The sequence below is a fragment of the Scomber japonicus genome, chromosome 19 (genome assembly GCF_027409825.1).
Source record: "Scomber japonicus isolate fScoJap1 chromosome 19, fScoJap1.pri, whole genome shotgun sequence".
NCBI classification, from domain to species: domain Eukaryota; kingdom Metazoa; phylum Chordata; class Actinopteri; order Scombriformes; family Scombridae; genus Scomber; species Scomber japonicus.
The window spans coordinates 18,382,529-18,406,903 of record NC_070596.1 but is presented as its reverse complement, the minus strand read 5'-3'; the positions used below and the strand labels follow the sequence as shown (position 1 = coordinate 18,406,903).

The following is a 24,375-nucleotide window of genomic DNA, read 5'->3' as shown; positions in this document are numbered from 1 at the left end:
AATGGCCTTGTGTCCTGTGTTACTGTGACTGAATTATGGCAAACCTTTTGAACAAATTGGTTGTGAGTCTAGTGGGTCAGTATGCACTATATCTTGCCAAGTGGCCGCTGTCATGCTCTCAAAGAACTGCAGCCCCTCACAGTGCTGTGTCTAGAAAATTCCTGGGGGTGTGGGGGCGCTTGCTTTAGAGCAGAGGTTTTCAAAGTTGGAGGTGGGCTTCCCCAGTGGGGCTCCAAACAGTTTCAGGGGAGGCTCAGTGAAAGGAAGTATTACGTTAGTTATTAAAAGTAAATCCCATAGAATAGCTTTAATGTGTGTGATTTGGTCAAAGAGATAGTTCAGAGATACAGTAGTTTTGAAGAATTTCCCCACTTTCTAAGAGTAAGAAACTAATAGATACCTTAGAACAAACTTTGATATGGGATCAAATAACATGATGATCCTATTGGCATCCAGGAATTGAGCAAAACTAATCAAGTAAACTAAGTGGGGGGCTTTTTTTCCAAGTTATGGCTGAGGCCCCTAGTCTCAGACTTTGAAATCTGCTTTAGAGGAACATATTAATGTATGCCTAGTATCCTGTCAGTTTACAACTAACATTTCCCCATTCTGATTATGTAAGAGGAACACCAAATTTAAAAAGCAATGCATCCTGAATGTCACTGCTAACTCAAAGCAATAATCTGCCATGTAACTCAATCCTGTATGGAGCCAGGACGCTGACTATAATATTTGGCATTGAAAACAGAATCTTTGGCATTGAAAAAAGAATTTGGCATCCCGCAGTACAGATGGAAAGAAAAAAATCTGAGTTTCAACTGCAGGAACATTACTTCAGTACCAAGGAGAGTGCATGCTCTTATAGAGCAGTTTCATATCAACTCTGTATAGCCAGTACGTACTTTGTTCTCTACTTCTTCAATATTTGGCCCATAAAGCATGAATTACAGTAGCAATAGTGCAGGCTTGTCCTCTATGCCCTATTTAGCCACAAATCAGCTTCATGGACACTAAATCCCAGGCTGTCTTCTTTTAGACAGCGAAAGACACAACCTCACATCCCAACCCATCCCGACCAAATAATACTTTTTTCTTACCTAGACTATGTGCTCTGACAATGAATAGTAAATCTGCATTAATGGTAATTATTACTATGTGTAGTAGGTAAAGACCATGAGACTGACCTGATCGTTAGCTTCCACAAAATGTGTCTGTTATCTCAGATTTTGTATTCAGCATTTTATTTCCTTATTTCTTGAGGACTATTTGTCTAAACAATGAAATGCTTGAAATTGAACATACTGTTTCCTCAGATTAAAATAAATAAATTATAAAAAAACAAAACACCCTTAAGTGAATAAGGTATAAGGTATATTCCAGGGTTGGGTTTGTCTTTGCTTTTAAATCATGACTGAAAACAAATTGGTTTTTTTTCAATTAGATTCGTATTCCACTTGTCAGCTGGCCCTTTTTTAAAATAGTTGGCTCAGTTTGTTGATTTGTAACACATAATATCATATCAGACAAACAAAAAGGTCAATTTCCTTAGCCGGAAAGGTCAGGTCAGATTCACTTAGAACACCCCCAGGGCCCAGACAGAGTAGGCACACCTAAAAACCAATACCTGCTGTTTGAGGGTTCTCCAATGACATGGCAACCCCCATCAACCTCTAGGTGAACCAACCCTCCAGCTGCCACCAGTGTCCAATTTCCTGGAAGTACTACTTCTTATAAGGTTCCTAGAAGCAGCCCATTGGTTCCTTTGTTAACACCATTAGCCCTGAATGATTGGAAAGACCACATAAACACATTTGTGCGCACACACACACACACAGGCATGCACGCATACACTTAGGTCACCATTGATGGTGTCCTGTGTGTGCTGACTTAGACTCTTTGCCACCACTGGTGATCATCTTATAAATCAATAGTGTGGGCCAGCTGGCCAGTGTTTTCATGTATTAGCCTCAGAAGACAGACAGTAATATGGTCAGCTTAGACTAGACAAACAGATTAATACATTAAAGAGGTCACAATGGCCTCCCTTGCCTTCTTGTAAGTCACGTCAGGCTTCTATGAAAGTGAAAGGTCCAAATAGTATTTTGGTGCCAGTGAGTCTGTGGGGTCTAAATGACGTCAAGGCTTGGAATTTGTGGCTGGAGTTGTTGCTGATGCTCAGAAGGCTTGCAGTTCACTGATCTTGTCTTCTGTTCAAAGGAGGGGGTGATTACATTTCGTCTCAATTTGTTCAGTATCGATAAGGTCAATGGAGATAAATTGTGGCACATTTGTGAAACAGTAGAACCGTGTGTTATTGTAACCACAGGGGCGTCACCAGTTCCTAATTGCAAATCTGTCAGGACTGCACAAAAACTGTCTTACACTGTTACATTTGATGCCTTTTCTAATATGAAGCATAATGGATAATGTCTTACCTCTGTTAAGCCAAGACAGAATGTATATGGAGCTATAGTATTCTGGGAAATGCATGATCTGCAGTTAATCAATACAGTGTAGGGTATCATCCTCTTTTCAGCTATGACTTATCTTGTAATTGCATTGAACACATAGTAGGAGTACCCTCTCCTGGGCTGTTCTATGTGTCTGTTCATCTCACTGAAGGATTTTCCTTACTGACCCCTACCCCTTTTTTTATTTGCACTAGAAGGATATATTGCTGTCTTCATCACCCCGCACTTGACACATTATCACTTAACATGTATCTGCTAATTATCACTTTTTCTTGCCTTTCTCTAAATCCTCATCCCTGCTTTACCTCCCCCCACCCAAACCCCCACCACATTCTCTAAACCACAATTAGATTCCCTGTTTACCCAGTGGAGACTGGCTTGCATTACTCTTCAAACATAAACACGGCGGTAATCGCTTTGTCTATTTTTCACATGTGCAGCCATGCAATCAAGCGCGCAGACCCATATGGGTTTTTTCTAGGAGTCTGGTGATGGTAAACGCATGGCGGTCCTGTGGTCTTTTCTCTCTTTTGCCCCTAGCAGCGGAGGTCATTTCTCATATTTGTCTAGTCTGTGTGCGTGCATAGACCTCGAGTCCAGGTTTTTCTTGTTGCCTTTGTCTGTGGCCTGCTTCCCATTGACATGAGGTGGCAAGACCCCTGCTGCTGTTGTTTTCTGGCAGCAGTTAACCACATGGGTTCAGGCAAGGGGGGAGAAATGTAATAACCTTTTTCCCCTTTTTGGTTTGCCAGGGGGTTATTATATGGCCATGGATTACAGTGCTTGCCTACCTCCCCATAATAACTGCTCATTCAGCAGGGCTTGTATTGGTGGATAGTAAAGGGAAAGCCTTGACTGCTGAAGGATCCTGTCCCCCAAGGTGTGAATGCTTTGAGGGTTGGGAGTCTCTTTTTCACACCTTTGTTTCCTTGTCTATTTTGATGATCTCACTGTCCAATTTCCTCTGGCCTCTCTTCATTTTTGCTTTCATACTCTGTTGCTCAATTACGTCACTTTTACTCTCAAGATTCTCTGCCTGGAGTGAAAGCAAGTGGCATTGGAAGAAGTCAGTTCCCATGAAAGTCTGTTACAGCTAGCAATGCAGTGTTGTGGAAATGCTAACATCAGCTTCTGAGTGAATACCCTGACTCTTTTTTGGCTTAGTTTTCTGCCTCTCTGGTCAGGACTATGCCCAAAATCATCTAAAATGTCACTTCACTTTTTAATCAACACACTGCAGAAATCTTCCCTGGAATTTCTCCAATGAAATGAAACAACCAACTGTGGAAATCAATCATTAATTTGAGCGTGTGCTTGTGGGTGCATGTTTGCATGTGCCCATGTGTGCAGTCTGCATGTGCACTGTTATCTTAAAGATGTGTGTGGTCTCATCAGTTCCTTTGCTTTTGGATAAGTGAATGTCATGGTGTATTGGAACAAAGGAGTGTCTCCTCTCTGCTTTTTGTTGGATGCCTGGTACCCAGTGATAATGTTTCTGCATGGTTCCAGCATCTTATTTTTGTGACCATGATCAAGCACATCTCCAAAGTTGTCTGCATGAGGCAGCACTGCCAGCCAGTTAGAGCACATAAATAACTGAGTGCTCCATTGATCCATAGTGTGACAGGGGGAGCCAGAGTGCTTGCGAACTCCCTTGAACTCCTTTCTATCATGCCTGTGGCTTTAGGGAAAGCCCTGACATTATACTTTATTGCTTTGACGGTTATATTGGCATTTTGCTGCCTTTTAGAGGATGACTGAGCTTCTGTCTTTCATTTTCTTTCACCCGTTAATGAAGCAGCACAAGAAGATGTTAGGAGATGATGTCATCTCCTAACATCTCATCACCCTCCCCCTCCTTCCCCTCCATAGACAAACTGACAGCGACACAGACAGATGCGCACACACACACAAGCATACACACACACACACACACACACACAGAAACATTTGCATGGAATGGGGGAGGTGGGGAATGTCACAGCTTTCACACCTCCATCATAAAAGTCACAGTGCATCTATGATATCACAGTGTAAGCTTGTCGATGTTAGTGAGATGTTCCTGCCTTCCAGTAATTGGGAATGGTAGTTATGAAAAGGTCACTGTGTGGGGGTGTGTGTGTGTACCTGTACTCCTATCTTTGTGAGACCGCTTTTGAGCTCTAGACCTTTAGAGAGATTACATTTTTGCAAAGTGAGGACATTTTGGCCAGCCCTCATTTCTTCAAGGTAAGTTGAGGTTTGACATGTTAGTGCCCATGGTTAATTCTAGGCGATAGGCAAAAGGAAATGAATATAGTCAGTGGAAAGTCATCATATGGCCAAAGTACAAGAGAGTCCTTGTGTGTGTGCTGGGATATGGAGGGCAATGGTGGAGAAGGTGGGCAGGGTGGGAGATGGGGGTGGGGTAAGGGGTAGATGGACGGGGAGCGCATGTTCCTTGAGATAATTGCATTTCTCTCACCTGTTATCCTTTACAGGCCTTCAAGAGCGCCACAATGAGCTCATACTGGTGTGCTGGAAAGGGCGATGTCATTGATAACTGGTGTCGCTGTGACCTGAGTGCCTTCAGCAAAGATGGCCTGCCTGACTGCAGTCCCCTCAGGAAGCCAATGTAAGTGTGATGTGACACTATGACACCTAGGAATTCATGCACAAGAGAGATTTCATGGATGCATGCACTGATGCACTGCCGGCACAGTCACATATACACATGGAAATGCACACACATACACACACACCTGTGGCTACCAGCTTCTGGGGCACTTGAGAAAGTTGTAGACACAAGCACAGTCCCCAAAGTTCTAATAGCTGTCAGTCAGCCCTTACACCCCTCTGAAAAGAACATGCTCTCATTCAAGGTGTCCTAATAATACTCTTGAAGCTTTTGTGAGTCATCCACAGGAAGTTGATAGGGCAAGACTTCAGAAGATAAAGCTAAGAATGTCAATAATATATTCTTACTAATATATTGTGTTCCAAAATGAATGAGGTATAAAATTTATTGGCACAAAGCAATAACAAGAACAAAATATAGAAGTAGCTGCCTGAGAGGATTCTGTGGTCCAAGACCTTTTTCGCAAAGTGTCTATCTACATTTCCAACTATAACCAAATGTAAAGTTTTCTTTTATTCCTGGTTCTGACGTTGCATGAATTCCACACCACATGCAACTAATTCAATGGCAGAGATGGAAGAAATGTAAAATAGGCCTTTTTTGTGTGCAAGTGTAAAACAGGTGATTCTGCAACACCGACTGTGGCCACTATGCAGAAATCACTTCACAGCTAAGTGTTGTTTCTGTGGGCTTGAATACATTGTGTTACAATATACAATACCAAGATGAACATTGAATCTGAATGTTTAAACCAACATGGACAAGAAGTCCTAAGGTGCACAGAAAAATAATGAAAACTTTAATATCTACAGTTCCATCAAGACTAGCATACAAATTTCTACTTTTTAGCTATACTTAATAGTACTTAGCAATAGTAGTATTTTAGACAAATGCATTGGCATTTGAGAATTGGATTATGTTGCACAAGTATTGCACAAGTTGTTTGATACATTATGGCAGTTTAGGTATTGTTTTGCTTGTGGATTGTGGTTGTGGAATTGGAGAGGAAGGGCATGTTGCTGCCACAACCAGAGCTTTTGTCAGGCCGTCCCTGGGCCCCTGTCTACTGGCACGAAAGGACCAGGGAACAGTTGCTGCAGCAGCCAACTCTCCAACTCTGGCAAGTGCTGGAGTGTTAGGCTGGTAATAACCTGCAGTACTTATCATTATTATCTATGAGGATGAAACTGAGCAGCATTATTTTTATGAAAGAGGGATGACCTACCTCTCTCACGCCATTGTCACAGACACAGCTAGAGGGCAGGCAAAATGGAAATATTGTTCTTTTATCTCTTTTGAGGGATTAAAGAGGGAAAACTGCACAGGGAACACTGCTGGAGAACAGGTGGCATCGGAATGCTGTTTGTCCAAAGCTGCTGCCCTGCTACTGTTCCATGGGATATAAGGCAGAGGTGTGACAGTTTTTACTCCAACAGGACAATAACCTCATGAGATCCATTCGAGGCTGGATTATTACCCCCAGGGGCCCCTCGGCACTGATGCTCATGGACCCCCACTCCGTCACACTGCACAGAACACGCCCACCCGATATTACTCACCCTGGCCATTAAAATCTACCTTAATTATTTTGGGCTTCAAGTCAAGCTGGCATATAAAATCACACTCCTATCGGTCAAAAGCTGAATAACTAGTTCAGCTGAGCTGGGAGCAGGTATGCCTGTACAGTTCAATAAACCAAGTGCTGAAATACTGCCATTTCACTCACAAATCACAAGACAATGATACAATTAATTAAATCATCTCAAGACCATGGTAATATTAGTGTCTCTAAAAACCACCCAAGCAGACAGCACAACAGTTATTACTGATACATGTGACTAAGTATACAACAATGTCATCCTGAGCAATCGTACACCTGCTGAATGCATGTTTAAAAATAAGGGGCAGTAAGTGAGCTAAGCAACTTCACACACTGTAAAAGCCAACATATATAATGTATGACAAATCAACTCAAACCACACATAGGCCTATAACAGCATCACATCCACAATAATTTACCTATCTAACTATACACACACACACATAACATATATATATATATATTATATATTATATATTATCTGATCACACAATAACAACAGATAATACTACTAACTGCACAGACAGAATAATGGTTCTTACCATTAGAGGTTCTTCTTTTCTTGACTTCTTCTTTGCAACGTCAGAGATCAGGTCCAGCTCTTTTACCAGCTCAGACTCAAGCCATCAAAGATAGTGCTGAAAGCCTCCTTACTACGAATACAACTTTAATCACTGGGCATTTTTTAATGCAGCCACTTCTTTCTCTTTCTTTTCTTTTTTTTCTTTCTTTTGGGTTTTTGGTTACAGCCGGCGCTGTCCATTTTCCGCTAAGTGATCATTTTTCCAGCACACTAGTTGATACAAACTAACCACAGTGCATTTTGACCTGCTGACCAATGTTCACTTGCCCAGATCTCACATTGACAAATAAAACTGTCAATCATGAGACTTGATTTTCTTGGAAACAGATTTTATCTTATTCCAATTGGAAAAAAGGAAAAACAAAATCCCATCACAGAGGCACCCTTTCTATATAGTAGATCCAGGCCAGGACCCATTCTAGGTTCAGGCTCATATTTTGCAAGTGCACACACACACACACACACACACACACACACACACACACACACACACACACACACACACACACACACACACACACACACACACACACACACACATAATTTAAGTTGAAATCCAGATGAGGGGCAACCATTGTGGTAGCCTTTAAATTGCATTGTTAATAAAATACTAGTGCCATATCTTGTTTCTTATCTCCTCTATGTTGCACCATTAGTTTGCGCCTCGCCCCTTACCTGGAGCCTTCGAGCACGATGGTGGCCCTGGAGTGGATGGATGTCGAGCCTCTGATTGGCTGCAAGATTTCTGACTACATCATCCAGCATAAACGTGTGGAGGACCCGTCGGAGGCAGAGGTCTACACAGGTATAAAAAATAAATTCCAGGCCTTTTTTTGCCTTTTTTTGACTGTATAGATTTAAATATGTCATGTGACTTATGACTTATGACAAATATTGGTTTGTGTTGTTTGAGTGATAACTATTCAAATATTTACACACACAAATACAAGAACTGAGAAAGAGAATCATTTCTGTGTTTTTAATAATTTTGGTAGATTCATAAGCTCTTGAGGGTGACAGTAGTTTGCGCTGTTGGTATGTGTGGAGGTTGAATGTTCCTTCATCTTCATGGGTATCCATGAAACAGGAAGTAAGTGTATTAGCGCTCGTGTTAGTCCTGTGATATATAGTTTTGGAAAGTTTAATTAGTGTTTGCATTACAAGTTTCATAGTGTTCCACTGCGTGTTTAAACTGAAAATAGTACTAATAATAATGTACTGGGACATTTGAGATTGGATCTTGATTGCAGGAAAACTGAAGGACTGTGTCAGTAGATGTATTGCTGGGAAATCAGTGATGAACCATGCTTTAGTTCAAGATGGACTCAGAGATTAAGTATAAGTTCTTTTTCAGGCTTATTGTTTTAGTTTACTTTTTCTCCTCATGAGAGTATTCTTTCAAAGGGTGAAGAGGTAAAGATGGGAATGATGACGAGAGAAGACAGGATTTAAATGCCAATGATGGATAAATAATACAAATGTTTGATAGGTTGATGAGATTACTTACAATGGGAAGAGGTAAAGTTACAATTGAAGGGAATGTGGTTAAAGTTTTGGTCTGGATACCAAACATAAGGGGGAGATTAGATTGAGGATGGGATAAGATGACGCAGGGCAATTTATCAGGCGCCATAAGTGATGCTGACCATTTTGCCTTATGGCTAGGGAAGTGGTCATGGTTGTGACGAGGGGCTGAGGTGAGTCAGAGGAAGGGTGATAGGAATTTAATAATATTGGAGAAATTAGGTGGTCTGGAAGAAGCTGGCTTTAGTCATTGGGAAGTATGGACAGGCCATCCATCACCCCTGGGAGGAGTGCTGATGAAGCGTGGGCACCAGCAAGCGAGGAGAGCGTACAGACAGCTAGACACAGGCATGCTGGCAGAGGTGAGGTAGGAAGGGGCAGATGGTGTGGGTGACTCACTCTGCTATGTGCCAGTCACCACTATAAATCATGTCATAACAGTGTAATACAGATTATAAGTCACTGTCTTCGTTTTTTTGTCTTCTTCACTTCCTTTTTCTGTCTGTCTCTCTTTGTCTCTCCCTGTTAGTCATGTCTGTCTTATTTACTCTGAGCTGCCTTTGAGTATTTGGACAAAATTTAAATAGAACTTTGGTGAATTTTGAAAATAACTAATTTATTTGAGTGGATTTTTAGGCATTGTGATGCATACTTGCTTACTTGTGTATAATAAACATGTGAATGAATGTGTTTGGAGTATACAGTATATGCCCTGTGATTGACAGGTAATCTCAATTGAGAGGAAACTCTGGTAGGCTATAGCTTCTCCTTCAGTGGAAACATCATGTACTATGAACTGCATGAGTACACATCTGGGTGGCTCCTACTTCAACTGTAAATACTGTAGCTACTCAAAAACCGTAATTGTTATACAAGATTGCTGATACAAACTTGGAAAGGATTGCAGGGGTAGATTTATGAAATAATAGGGGACTCTTAAAATGACAAGATCTTGTTCTCTGGACTCAGCAAATAAAAGGTTATAATGTTTGAGAAGTATCATTTTCTCACACTTAGTCTGACTTATTTTGAAATTATTGGATTTGTACTACCCACTGCTGGCTTCATTTTTAGGGAACATCTTTGAGGCACTTTCTAGGAAAATAGAGATCTGTCTAATGATACTAAAAGCTGAGATAAATAAGAAGTCCAGTTTAGCCTTGCGCCCTGTTCATCTTGTGGATACAAAATAACAACAACAAGCTCAATCATTCCTTGTTGCTTTTTCTCAGCAGTTTTTGACTTTTGCAGACAGAAACACACACACACACACACACACACACACACACACACATTTCCCCTACATTAGCTGGCAGTGAAACCAGTCTTCTACCATTGGCCACTGAGCAGCTCTAATGGAGCAGTTTGGGGATAAATACTTTGCTCGAGGGCATCTTGTTGGTTTTCTGGAAAGCAAGCGTTTCTCTTTAATTTTTCCCTGTTCATATTTTCCAAGACTGTGTGATGATTTGAACCAGTGAGCTTGCAGTCAAGCCTTCTTCTCTAACATCTAAGGGTGGGTACATGCTAAAGAATTATTCGGGTGATTTACAGTAAACCATATTTGACAATCTAGACAATCGTAGGGGAAAAATCCTGATCCAAAGGATTTGGATAGTCAACGCTTATTCTTGGCAATATAGAGCAGTGTGAGGTGTTCAGATTCATTTTTACAGTGTAAAAGAGGGGATATTGTGGAAAACAAGACTTGGGGTGGATTTTGCAGACATGTTACTAAGTTCTGCACATAGATGTTACTCCTCAATTTTAGTACCAAGTTTAAATGATCTAACTGCACAATTTGAACAATTTCAATTTCACCCAAGTTTGATAAAAAAAAAATAAGGAAAACTTATAATGGGCAATTAAATTGTAATATAAAATAAGTACAATTTTAATGGACATGGGAGTGCCAATATTACCGACAGCTAATCACAGGAGTTACAATGTAACAATATCACATAATAAAATTAATTTGCATACTGAAAGTATAAAATAGCATACCGAATATCAGTCTAGTCTAAAGAAAGAGGAAAATATCCATCTAGCAAAAATAACTAACTAAAATTAAAAATGAATAATGAAAATCTTTGGGACAAATCAAAAGAGATACCTATGCTACAATACGTGTTCAGATAAAAAGCCAAAAGGACAGTGACATGGACAGAGCCATTGAAATCAGAAGGCAGATGAGACAGAGACAAACACGGGTAGGTGGGGTTATATGTCTTTGACCATCATCTGCATCATCAGGCAGCACCTGCATCCAGGGGACGGGATTCAACCAGCGCAGGCATCTACAGAGGCTGGAGGCTGCATCCATATCCATTGCCAAGTTGAAACACTGCTTCGGGCTGGTGTCTGAGAGAGAGGAAAGATAAACAGACAGCTACACACAGACACTCAGCCATGCTGAGCATGAGTCACACACCCAGAGCACACACATTCAGCAATGTGTACACTCAGAGTGAATGTGAAGACGCAGACACTTGGATGCGGCTCTCATTGTGTTGCCGAAGCCATATTTCTATGTCAGTGCTGTCTGCACTAGCATAGGAGAAGAAACTGTATCCTTCCTGAGCTAGGCATTATTAAAGTCAATCAACTGACAATGAGAAAAAATATATCTTGATTTTTATGGCATTAAGGTTTCCACAGATCTGGCTTCTGTAATTTCAAGAGGGACTTGATTCCATTGATTCAGCTTATAAACTGTTACTTTTTTCAGGGCTATCCAAGTAACCTAATTTGAAATGGATTAAAAATAAATATCAACTGGTAATGTATTATCAATTGAATTTAACATTTTTAAGTGATACATGCATCAAAACAAAATTCTAGTTTAGTGATACTCAAATGGCTATATTGAATAATTTTATCAGTTCATTATTGTATGTGTTGGTATCTTTACTGATTCAATAAATGTAGAAAAATCCCTAACACCACCAGCAAAAAGTCATTCACACATTTCATCACCTTGGTGGGGATACATGGGTATAAGTTGTTTTGTGAAATCACCAAAACCCACATCGTCATGTCAGTTATCACAAAACATGAGGAGGTGGATCTGTTTTTGCATTGCAGCGAGTTTTTCCACAAGCTGGATGATCATTTTATCCATGTTAATAAGCTGATTCAAATGATGTAATATGCCACCCTTTTGACTGGTGTTTTTGATCCATAACAGCTTCCTGCATGAATGGATGCAATCATGGAGTCCTTGAGTATCTTGACAGTGAATGGTTTCTTCTTCTAAGCTAATATCCATAAATGTAGCAAATGTGACTCCCTTTTGCTTGACGTAAACCCTGGAAATTATATTGCGCATAACATAGCATAGGGCTGCGCATTTTCTGGCATTGGGCATCAGTGCTGAGTGGAAAAGTCATGTCAAAGTTTGAGTGTGTTGTTTGGAAGTGCCCTCTTAAGTTATAAACCCTCCATCATTATGGTGGGTGGTGTAAGGATCAACCGTGTTAGCTCACTGACTGTTTCTAATGCTGCCGAAGCCTCTCCCTACAATTTCTCCATTTCTAGTTCAGTGTCCTAAACACTAAATGCATCATCATTCATGACATCAGACTCACATTTTCTATAGCCTTAATTATGACTGAATACAACTATATGTACTGCATTCAGCTGTAAATAAAGAAAAAGACAGCATCGTGTTGACACAGGGCAGAGTAGTTTACATTTCCTCATGTCTTCACCTTGATTGAAGAAAATGCGGCACTATGAAAGGTAACAAAATTTTAGTTTAAAAAAAGTTCCTGTATTTGTCAGGATGTTATGATGCTCTTTTTGCAACTTACCGTTTCCACTATGGCTAAAGCAACCCTTCATGTTACTCCCTTTTAGCTTGTCGTTATCCATCTTTTTTGTGTATCAGGGAAGCTTCAGAGGGATCGTTTTGTAGCATGACCTCTCTGTACAAACCATCAGCAACAAGTCCCCTGTCTCCAATCCCTTAGATCGCCCCATTTATCAGTGCTCTCAGAACAAAAAGAAAGCCATTTTTTTCTTGAGGGCTTCTCCTTGGTCCTCACAAATCTTCTTCTGAGGTCAGCAGTGACTGGGAGATAGCCTTGCAGCTTTGATGTGCACAGACAGCAGCTGAGCCCTTCATCGGACTTGTTTTTCATATGGACATGATGCTCTCCTGGCAACTTTCGGTGGCCCCACCACCACCTAGGTCTGGACCCATATTTGCAGGGTTTTATAGCTTGCATATACTGTGTGTAAAAAGAGAGGATATTACACTATGACATTATGCAGCCTCTGAAACATCCCACCACTGTTAACCTTTTTTGACCCATGATTATCATTTCGGAAGCAATTTTGAGTTAAAATGATGACTTTTACATTACAGTAATAATCCTGATACTGCCGTTGTTGACCATCATTATTTCAAGGCTGTCAGCACGAAAAAGTAACAGATAAGATATATCATCAGACTCCAATGTATATCCTCTCTCAAATACTCTGACATACACCAAAGTTGTATCTTATTGCTTATCAGTAGTTAATGACAAAAGTTGTCTGCTTACTGGCACTTAAAGAAATAGGAAAATCTCTTGTCAGTAGACAAAATGATGACAGAGCTCAAAAATATATTTAACATTTGCTGCACTCCTTAAGAAACTTCTTGGCTGCACATAGATAAATGCATGCATGGTGGTCACTCAGACCAGACGTCTTATAAAATTGAATACTAAATGGTCACTCCCCTCAACAGGAATTCAATTAATAAATCAATTTGTTTGACACACAGATCCAAGCAATGCATCCATATAACATGCTGGCTCCTCTGCGTTACCAAAGTTTACCCATAAGATGTTTGGAAAACCATAATTACAGCTTTTTAGGGCAAAGAGGGAAACCCTGCCATCAAACAGAGGCAACATCACAAAGGCAACTTACTCATATTAGAAAAAGCCCATTTGAAATACTTGATTGTCTCGCACAACAATGAAACAACACTCAATCTTACCCTATAGCACATAGGGGTGCCACCAGTGCCCATTTGTCAACAGTCTCATTGTATCACTTAGTAAGACACCCCACAACCATGACAGACCCCAATCACCTAAGGCAGGTTCATAGATCCTTACAGCAAAGTTGAAGGTGGGGACAATAAAACATTACAGTATCTGATATATAATGATAAATGACAATCATCTGATTACGTGAAACCAAACTACTAAAAGAAAGAAAGATAGAGAGAGAGGGATTACAATGAAGCCATTATCTATGTGGGGGTAGTTGGTGAGGAAGGAGCCCTGTAGAATTGTATGCTGTAGAGCAAGATGCAGCAGTACAAAACTGAACAGAACAGTCTAAAAATGTACCATACTTATTGTGAAGTGTGTTTGAATGGAGGGAAGAGTGCCCTGCTTGTGAGATACAATCATAAGCCAATCGCTGTGATAGAAGGTCCCCAAGAACTCACCATAGCTGTTAGCTCACAGGGGCTGTGATCAGTATAGCATGCACAGGACACAAGTGATGCATAATTTCCAGTTGCTGGCACTTGAGAACAGGTGAAGCAGGGGCACCACAGGCTCGTCGGTTGTCACCTAAAATAAAAGGAAGTTGGCATTGCAGACACTGTCATTACTGCCAAGATCCTGGTGTTGAGGGTAAGCATAGGAAAAGTTGCAAGCCTGATGAAGCAGACAAAGTAGGATTACCTGTTCTTACAAAGCCAGTGTAGCAAGAGGAGCACTGAGTCATTGTGATCAAGTGTAAGAGATGATGAGGTCACCCCAGATTGCAGTTAGTCATCACTTTTAATGGCCAAATAATGTCTAAATATGATAAATTATCCCAATTCAAATTTAAATGTACATTTTGATGCATTGCTTTACAGTTTTCTAAAGTAAGCTATGGGCATCAGCTGTGTTTAAATCTTTTGCAAAATCATCATGTACTTATGTTTTACCCCTCCCTGTCTAACTACTCCTCATGTTTCAAGATATTGAGCAAAAGTCAAATGTTTTGGTATGTCTTCCCATAATTATGATTCAACCAAGTGACCTACACAAGCATTTTACAAGGGAAAAGCATCATATTCTGGAAATATTATCTGTAAACAGTATTTCATTGTGTATTGTATCAGTTACAGAAAGCTACATCTAAATTGGCACAGGTGAAAAGTATACATACAATTTTCAGACAGGATGGCCCACATAAAGAATTTTGTACAGCTACTACTCTGCTGCACATTAAGCTCTCTTTCTATTTGTTTTTTGTTATTTACTTTTGTAATTACTGCTAACAATTAATAAGAACACCACTTTTTATATGTACACTTTGCACACTTTTGGACTTCTCTCACTTTTCCTCCCTTTGAGTCTTGGACCCTTGTGAGTTTTATTCTGCAAATCTCTTCTCCTCTTCTGATTTCAGTCACATCAGTGATGGATATGCTAAAATGAGTGATCCACTTCACTGGGGCTCACACAGGCCTCTAGATGGCACACCAAGGCAGAGGCAGCATTGAAAGAGAAGCCAGTTAGACAGGCAATGCTGCTATATTAGTGTGGGGCTCAGCATTCCTCTACAACAATAGGTCACACCAGCTGTGATATGTAAGGAGATATTGAGGATCACAGATGATGTTAAGAAATTTGATAAGAGCATTAAAATGGACAAATGCTAGAAAATGTCTAGAGGCTTAGACACCTGCAACACGCCAAAACAAGTGACAAAGCAACAAAAGAATCAGCCACTGTTAGTTGTGTAAATTATACTTTATTGACATTGCAGCTGTGTCCTTTTAACCCATCTTTTAAATCTGCAATCAAATTCAAAATAAGACCCTCTAAGAATATATTGATTAGGCACTAGTAAGTAGGACAAAAAACATCTGGTTGACTTTAAACTTTAATCATTCAAGGTACCACAGCATCCACTGCAGATTGTTATATTTTGACTATATGGAAATAATTAGTGGCTTACCTACACTATAATGTCAGACATACTTAAGCTCTGTTTCCTGTCTCTCACTGGGAGTTCCCAGAAAAAAAATGGAAGGCGCCAAAAGTGTAATGAAATTTGTCTAATGAAAGGCTTAACCAAAAGTACCTCTTATTGGCTAAATTCTGAATGCTTCTGGGTTCCATCATCACATTTTTTACAATCCCTCTATTGTCTTGTCAGCTGCTAATTTGGGTGGCTTGTTCTTAAATCACAGTTCTGCTGAGGTGACACTTTTTGTGAATGTGCTCATCAGCGTAGCACTGTGCTTCCCACAACTCCCACACAAATGCACACGCTTAACACTAATTAAAAACCTGTGAGTCTCTTTGTGTTGCATCACTGCTTTATGACACCTGAGACTGTGGTACCAAGAACGACCCAGGGCAGGACAGAGCAGGAAAATTACAAGGATTGGCAGGAACAAGAAAGTGAGAAGAGATTGCATGAAATGTGGAAAGGCACATTGGAGTGAGAAGAACTGAGAAAAAAAGGGGCAGAAAGGATAAGACAAGGAGGAGAGGGAAGAGAGATCAAAACATAGAGGAGAGGAAGAGGGAAGCAGACAGCATTAGCAATGAGGGTTACACGTCAATGATGTCACCTCATGCTGGCACTGTTGGACTGAGAAACAGATTAGCCATTTGATCTTTGCCCTTATTTTAGTTCCAGTTTCCTTCTCCCAGCTCCCCCAGCCAGGTTATTGGGATATATGACATGCAGATCTTCCTCTGCTTCACTCTCCTCGTCTGTCACGTACCTCTCTACTATCTTCACGTCCCGTTTTCTTCTGCGATCAGGGTCAGTGGTATCCCCCTCCCCTGTTTATGTAACAGCTCCATTATTGGTTGAGACCAAGAATGCCCCCCAATGCGTCGATAAGCCTTCATTCAAAGAGATTGAATTATATGGAGATAAACGGTGTCCTTGAGCATGGGTGCAGATAACAGATTGGAGTGACACAGCTGACTCTCTTTGTTTTGTTAATTAAAGATGACCTCATCGCTAAAAATGGACGCTGTGCACCTCCTCGTCACGAGCCTCGCCATCAGCAGATTGCAGATTGCAGGCAGGGGGCCAAGGGCTTTCTGCATTCCCTTTCCCTTTTTGCTTTCTTTCCCATTTTGCCTCTTAACACACATTGTTAGTCTCTCTCTCTCTCTCTACGCCATAGGTCTAGACGTTCCTGATTTAATTCTTCATCTCTCCATCTCTCAATAACCATTACACTCCCTCAGCCTCCTTATGGTTTGATAAAGATACATAAAGTAATGTGTGTTCATGGAACCTGTAACTCAAATTAATAGTTTTGTGCTGGACGTATAATCGAGACAAAATTGGTCCAAGATACTGCAGTAAGGATGCTGCTCCTTAGTGCCTTCTTTTTCATTCATCATACTATGTTGTCCCCATCTATCTTAATGATACTAATGAAATCTTTGAATGTTATGGAGCATGGACACAACTTCTGGTGATCTGGACAAACTCTTTGTTGGATTTGGTGCTAGCTAAAAATCGATTTTCAAAACACATTTAAGTATTAAATTGGGAGTGATTAATCTCACTTTGCAATTTAGGGCATTGCAAACACTTACAGTGCTGGAAATAAATATTTAATCATGATGAATTTGCACTCTGCATTAATATACAGGAAAGGCTTAGATTTGTTTAGAAACTATGATATTCATTCCACAGATCCATTTTGGTGTTGATGCAGTATTTGTGCTTATATTGTCCACAACACACCCAGAACCACAGTGGTAGCCATTTACAATCCATCCAAATCTTCTTTTTTTACCTTTGAGACAGTGACGTGTGTTGATTCAGGTTAAAACCTTATTTTGATGCTTTACTTTGTCATATTGTTGAATTCTATTATATTATGCTGCAGGGTGTTTATAATAGTATGTCTACCCCTGGAGTGAATTTAGTTTCTTCTGGCATGTGTTTCTCTTTATAACACTTTTAAGGCTGACTGCCTCTAAAAGACACATTATGAACAAACTTGAATAAACTCACAGGCCTAGTAACATTAAGGCTATTCATAAAGAACATCTGATATTGTGAACACATAATTATCTAGTGTATAAATATAAGAAAGACCTGCACTTTTTCAAACATAATTTCCCCCACAAAAAATCTTTATATTCAGGCAATATGGTACTAAGCAAACATGTTGTACTGTAGTCTCAATTAAAGTCTTACATTTCAACTCTGGCATGGTAGTATGTTCTGCACAGCTAATGTGACAGATCTATAATCAAAAAGCCCACCTTCTCAGTAATCTACACTAAATATTTATGTAGTGTCTTGATGCAATGCAATAACTTCATTTTAAATGAAAGTATCAACATGAACAATACAGGGACAAACTAAGCAGTCTGATCTAAATACATTTTTTGCTTAGCCTTTTCTGCATTGGGAGAAAGGATGGAGATTTCTGCTTGTAACATAAGATCTATGGCTATAGGGAGAACCTCCTATACCTATAATAGCCACTGGCAAAGTTAACTGCTACAACTTAGGCCTAGTATAAAAGACAAGCAACAATTGTTTTCCCTACACAAGTTTCCTCCTTGCGTCTATACCACAGAGGCAGTTGAAGCCATCAGTGCCTAACAGTCTTATGGTAGAGCAGGTGGAAGATGGTAGTGCCCATCAACCAGTCAATACGATGCAGCATCACAGTAAGACACAAGCCATCAGCCTGTCAACACCCACAGGTCTATTCTTAGTGCTAAGTACAGACCCAGGGGGAGACAGAGCCACAGTAAAAAGAGCCAGGGGCAGTAAAAACAGACCACACACGGGTCACATCAAAATGGTAGACATGGACGCAGGGGGCCATTAGTCTGTGACAAACCAACACACCTGACCCAATTTCTTGCTATGCAGAAATGGCAAAGGCACCCCATTGTCACACAGCATGTCATTAAGTTGTTAAAACCAATGTGCCGCACAGTTCATGGGAGGAATCCAGAAATGTCCAACACAAAGAATGGGACTAATAGACAGGACATTGACCATGTTGCCACTGCACAGATCTCAATGTTATACTGAATTAACTCATCCTTTTTTTACCTTTTAGCCAAGAGAGGGACCGTACCCAATATTTGAGCCAAGAATTACCCTAAGAGTTTTTAATCTCTTTAGAGGCAAAATGTTTACAAGCCATACAAATGTAAAAACTCTTCAATATATTGGTGTGTGTCATTGTGTACATTATATGGACAAAAATAGTGGGACCATACCATTATCCCTCCTACACCAAACTTTAAAGTTGGCACAATGCAGCCAAGCAGGTAACATTCTCCTGGCATCCACCAAACCCAGACTCGTTCATCAGACTGCCAGACAGAAAAGTGGGATTTGTCACTTCACAGAACACGTTTCCACTGCTTCCAGAGTCCAGTGGCAGCATGCTTTACACCACTCCATTCGACGCTTGGCATTGTATTTGGTGATGTAAGGCTTGCATGCAGCTGCTCGGCCATGGAAACCCATTCCATGAGGCTCTCAGTGCACAGTTTTTCTGCTGATGTTAATGCCAGAGGAAGTTTGGAACTCTGCAGTTATTGAGTCAACAGTGCATTGGCGACTTTTATGCACTATGCGCCTCAGCACTTGTTGACCCTGCTCTATGACTTTACGTGGTCTGTCACTTTGTGGCTGAGTTGCTGTTGTTCCTAAATGCCTCCACTTTTCAATAACACTTACAGTGGACTGTGGAATATCTACCAATAATAAATTTCACAAACTGACTTATTGCAAAGGGGGCATCCTATAATAGTACCATGCTTGAATTCACTGAGCTCCTCAGAATGACGGCAGCTAGGTGCTTGATTATATATATATATGTATTGTATATCTAGACTGAAGATGAAGCTGTTAAATGGGAAGAATTGTTCAGTTCATGTTTGAGGAGGAAAGCTGTGTTTGCATGATATAATAGTTTGTATGATTGACAGGTTGATAATAAAATCAAACATTATATTTGACCTAAGGGATAATCAAGTCATTAATTCATCAATTTTTGCCATTACATTTGCTGAACTTGTTTTATAGTATTTTCATTCAAACCCATATATCTGTTGCTTTAGCTTCTAATATGGCATCTTATCTTTGATTATACCTTGGCCTCAGGAAAACTCAATTATTATGAGCTGGAGGGAAGTTGATTAATTTCAGATAACTCTATTACTGTAAGTGTTCCACCGAGCTGTCCATTGTATTACGTAATGCTTAACAATAACACACAAGCTCATCATTTAATACATTCAGTAAATATTTTGTAAAAAACCTTGGTACCGATAACATGACAGATGATTGTTTGTTGGAAAAATGATAAACACAAAGGAAGTATTAGACTTCACTGCCAGGGCTTGAATTTCAATTCTCACTGAGAACACCTATGACAATGTCTGTTTTGTTTCTTACATAGTTTGGATTTGCTGTGATTGTGATTTTTACATCTGTTATGTTTCTCAATGACACCATTGTTAAAAGAATGACTGCAAGTAGGCTATTTATCAGTGTCAAGGCCACAGTCCCTGTCTAACATAATGTGTGTATGTCTGTGTGAAATAACAAGGAAAGAAGTAGGCTGACTGGCAGTGGGTCATCAGCAGCAACTACTTCAAGCAAAGGCCAACCCAAACAGTGTTTTCCTCGAAGACATTCTTGTTCAAGTTTGGCTGTTTCATGATGGAAGCAAATCCTGAGGTTGTCCGCTGAACATGACAAGTAGGAAAACAGGTGTAGACCTTCTCTCAGTCCAGCAGCAATCCACAACAAATTATGATGTCCATGAGCACTGAATACACTTGGGGCTCTTTGTCAAATGATAAGCTCCATCCATGCAGTCAAAAAGAAAGAAGGAAAGTGATAATGCGAGCCTTCTTCTCAGCATAACGCTATAGCTACTGTAGCACCCTGTCAAATGCAGATGCAGATGCCTGCTAAGTGTTGTGGAAAATGTGCTTGTAAACACTCTGGACTTAGCAATGAAACACACAAAAATGCATCAAGACTTTGAGGGGAATTTAAATATAATGAGAAAAATGCAATAATACATTTGGAGAGAGCATTACCTTTTACCTTGTCTCTCTGATCTTGTTACAGATCCATTCACAATTTATGCTCAACAGCATTAGACACACCTCATTAAAAAGATTGGTTGTTTTGCTATAGCGTGATACTGTCCACCCAAGCTACCAACCTATCAGGATATAGCACATTAGGTGCTGCACTCATCAATATACAAGGTCATTATATATGTTACTTTATGTGATATAGATGAACAACATATTTTGCATAATGAACAGATATCAGAGAACAGCATATACCACAGAATCAGCTCTTTTGCTTACACCAAGGCTTGTTATCAGATCAGATATGCATGGCAATCTATTTTAGCCTTTTCTCTCAAACCATTTTCAAAAATAAATGACGTACAGTATTTGTTTGCCAGCACAATGCCTCAGCAGGGTTGTCCAAAGGGATATCCCTCTACCTGATTAGCAAAACCTGGACAATTATATGCAACAATCTTTTTACCTTTAAATCCTGCCATAGGTGCCATTGTGTGATGTTAGCTTCTATGTGGCAGTGTGTTATATCTAGTATGTGTGTCTGTGTGTGTGAGTGTGCATATGAGAAAGAGGGAAAGGGAAGTAGATGACGTCATGTAGGCTCAGTGAGGGGAGCAGAGGTTTGAGTGCTGACAGTTCAACAGAACAGGCCCCTAGCAGGTTTGGCAGCCCACAGGAAATATAAAGCTCATGATTTGTTTGTTAATATAAACCCTGTGTTTTGTTTGTTTAAAATGAGTCCACTGTGGCTGATAGTAGGCCGTCAGAGAAAGAGACACAGTAAAACAGAAGAGAGCAAAAAAGGGTACTTTGAGGACAAACAGGGTCATGGTTTTCGGGGATAGATGAACAGACAAACACAGAACATGTAAGAAAAGATAGACCAGCACATATTGTACTGCAAATATTGATAAATCCTTGCAGCATTTGATAATTTGGTTGGCATATATTATTACAACACACTGTATATGAACTTAAATTGTGGAATGTTCATGTAAAATGATAATCAAACAAACAGCGACCTTGCACTGCCTCTAATTGCAGTTGTCATGCCCACATGTAACCAGATTTGCACTACCAATCACGTCTGAGCCCAATTTCAAGATGCTAGTGAGCTGATGATCATTATTAGCACCTCTTTCTTTGAAAAACACAAAATTGGTTCTTTTCTTATTACCAATACATAATATTTAAGTTTTGTTTTTTTATTAAGTGACACGGAACATAACATTCTCAACAGCATTAATAAAACAAAAACACTTTACAGTACAGTTTGGGAGGGGTTTATCTATTGGCAAATCATTTACAATAAAAACTAAAGCTAACAACAGTAGAAATAGACTGGTTTAATAAAACAATAATGCCATATTTGATTTAAATAATAATTGTTATTTCTGAAAGCTATCATTTGTGCATGTATTGTAGAACAATATTTACATAACTGCAGTTATTTATTGTATAGAAATGTAGATACATTTTACACCATCTACACCAACACTACCTCTTAGCTAAGAAAATGAATGAACAGTTTCTTACTAGTGTTTTTTTTCCGCCACTCTCCCTCAAATTTCCTCTTGCAGCAGAAAAAAAAGTCCTGATGTGTGAACCCACTGACCTTGAGGATTTACACATTCTCTCTGCACACCCCCCACCCCCCACCCCCCACCACCGCCACCCCTCTCTCTTTCTCCCTCTCTCTCTCGCACTCACACTTTCACTTAAAACACACACACAGCTAATGGCTGAGGTAATTACACTTTGCCTGAATTCAGTAGTGTAATTGAAATGATATGTCAGGGATAACAAGTCTGGCTTCCAACATCAGACAAAATGCTACTTTGCCACCATGAACAAGTTTGTCTCACAGAAGGTTAAATTAGGTGAACGTGTATTGTGCTTATGTTCCATGGCCTGTATGTGGATGTGTTTCTATGTCCTCTAGTGCATACAGTATGTAAATTGTATATATGTTCATTGTGCTTGCATGTGTTGGTTTATCATTTATCACCACTGTTCGGTTTCAGCTTTTCTGCTGTTGCAACTTTCTGTTCTTTTTTTGTAATTGCCCCCTTCCTGCCTACAGCTCCTATTGCACCCTATGCTGCCCATGAGGAATGATCTCTCTCTGAATTTCCTCTCCCGTGCTCACCCCCTCCTTTATTTTGTTTTTTGTTACGTGCCAAGCTTTTTTGAGAGGGGTTTTCCTTGTCCTCTTAGCCCAATTTGGGTCAGTCTGGGTCAGGAACTGTTGCTGTTGTTTGAGCCCTTTGAGACCTTGTGTATGATACTGGTCTGTACACATAAACTTGACTTGTTTACAACTACATCATAATTATCAGGTATGTGTGTGTTTGAATCACAGTGGCTCTCTCTCTACATTGTCCATCAGCTTGTCCCTTCATGTTCTCATGATTTGCTATTAATTGTTCCCCTCTCTGCTTACTAAAAAGGTCACTTGGCATTACCATGAGGTTTTAATCGCCATGTAAGCTGGAGAACACGCAAAATGGCTTTTACCGTAATAGAATTTCAGGGGCCTTAATTTTTGCCAGCTGTGTGCTGTTTTGGCTTTGGTATTGACAGAAATGTTGACGGACCACAGGCCTACCAATGAGGAACCCCTCAGAAGGGTAGGACCTTAAATGCTGCCTCTGGGTGGGTTTTAATATCTTCTTCAACAGCTAATGATTTTATTTTGAGGGTTAACTCATTCTGGATAAGTATGCAAGCAGTTAAATGCTACCACCTTGGAGACAGTATATGATTGTTCCTCAGTAGTTCCTCAGTAAAAAAAAATAGCAAACTCCCATACATGTGTGCCAATGGCTTGTAAAAACACTTCCAGTTTAGCAGTTGAGTCATGCCATCATTTTGCATGTGTGAATAGTCAACATTCAATTCATCACTCTGGGTTATTTATTTATGCCATCCCAGTCTCCATTCCCTCAAATGTATACAAACACAACTCCTCTTACACATCTCTCTTCTCTTGTGATGCTGAATGAAAGCAGGTCCTGTATGCTCATCTCCACTGTAGTCACTCAACAAGGGGGGTGTAGTAAGCAGGAGGGGCAAGGTGTGAATAAAGGGAGTGTGTTTAAGGAAACCAAAGCTATACCAAATCTATGGATATGTTTTGAGGCAGAAACTGATAAAGTATTCTGGTCTGCAGCATGCGTAATATGGGTAGATATACTGGGGGGGAAACAGAAAAGAAATAGTTATTAGGAAGTTTATTGTGTTTTAGTGTGTTGTCTTTGCCAAAAACATCTGCTGCTTTTTCATAAAGAGTTGTCATGCAGCAAGCATTATTGGAATTTCCTCTTTCTCTACTTTGAATCACACAGTGGCTTGATTAGTAGAGATATAGAGCAAGACTACCTACATATGTTGGAGGCTAAAGCCAGGTTTTGAAAAATGAACACAGAGTTCAGTTTGAATTCTGGTGTAGTCATAGAATCGCATACAAAAAGTTGGTTTTGTTTGACAGGGTTTTACCATGTATTTGATGT

General features: G+C 40.0%; 1 protein-coding gene across 2 annotated transcripts in view; it reads left to right on the top strand.

The window, feature by feature from the left end:
- The window catches only part of LOC128380393 (astrotactin-2-like), a 282,453-nt gene that overhangs the window by 238,840 nt on the left and 19,238 nt on the right, over window positions 1-24,375 (top strand). For both annotated transcript variants that reach the window (XM_053340198.1, XM_053340197.1), the window contains exons 18-19: window positions 4,952-5,085; window positions 7,928-8,076. In XM_053340198.1, the coding sequence (XP_053196173.1) occupies window positions 4,952-5,085; window positions 7,928-8,076 (283 nt within the window). The remainder of the gene's footprint in view (window positions 1-4,951; window positions 5,086-7,927; window positions 8,077-24,375) is intronic.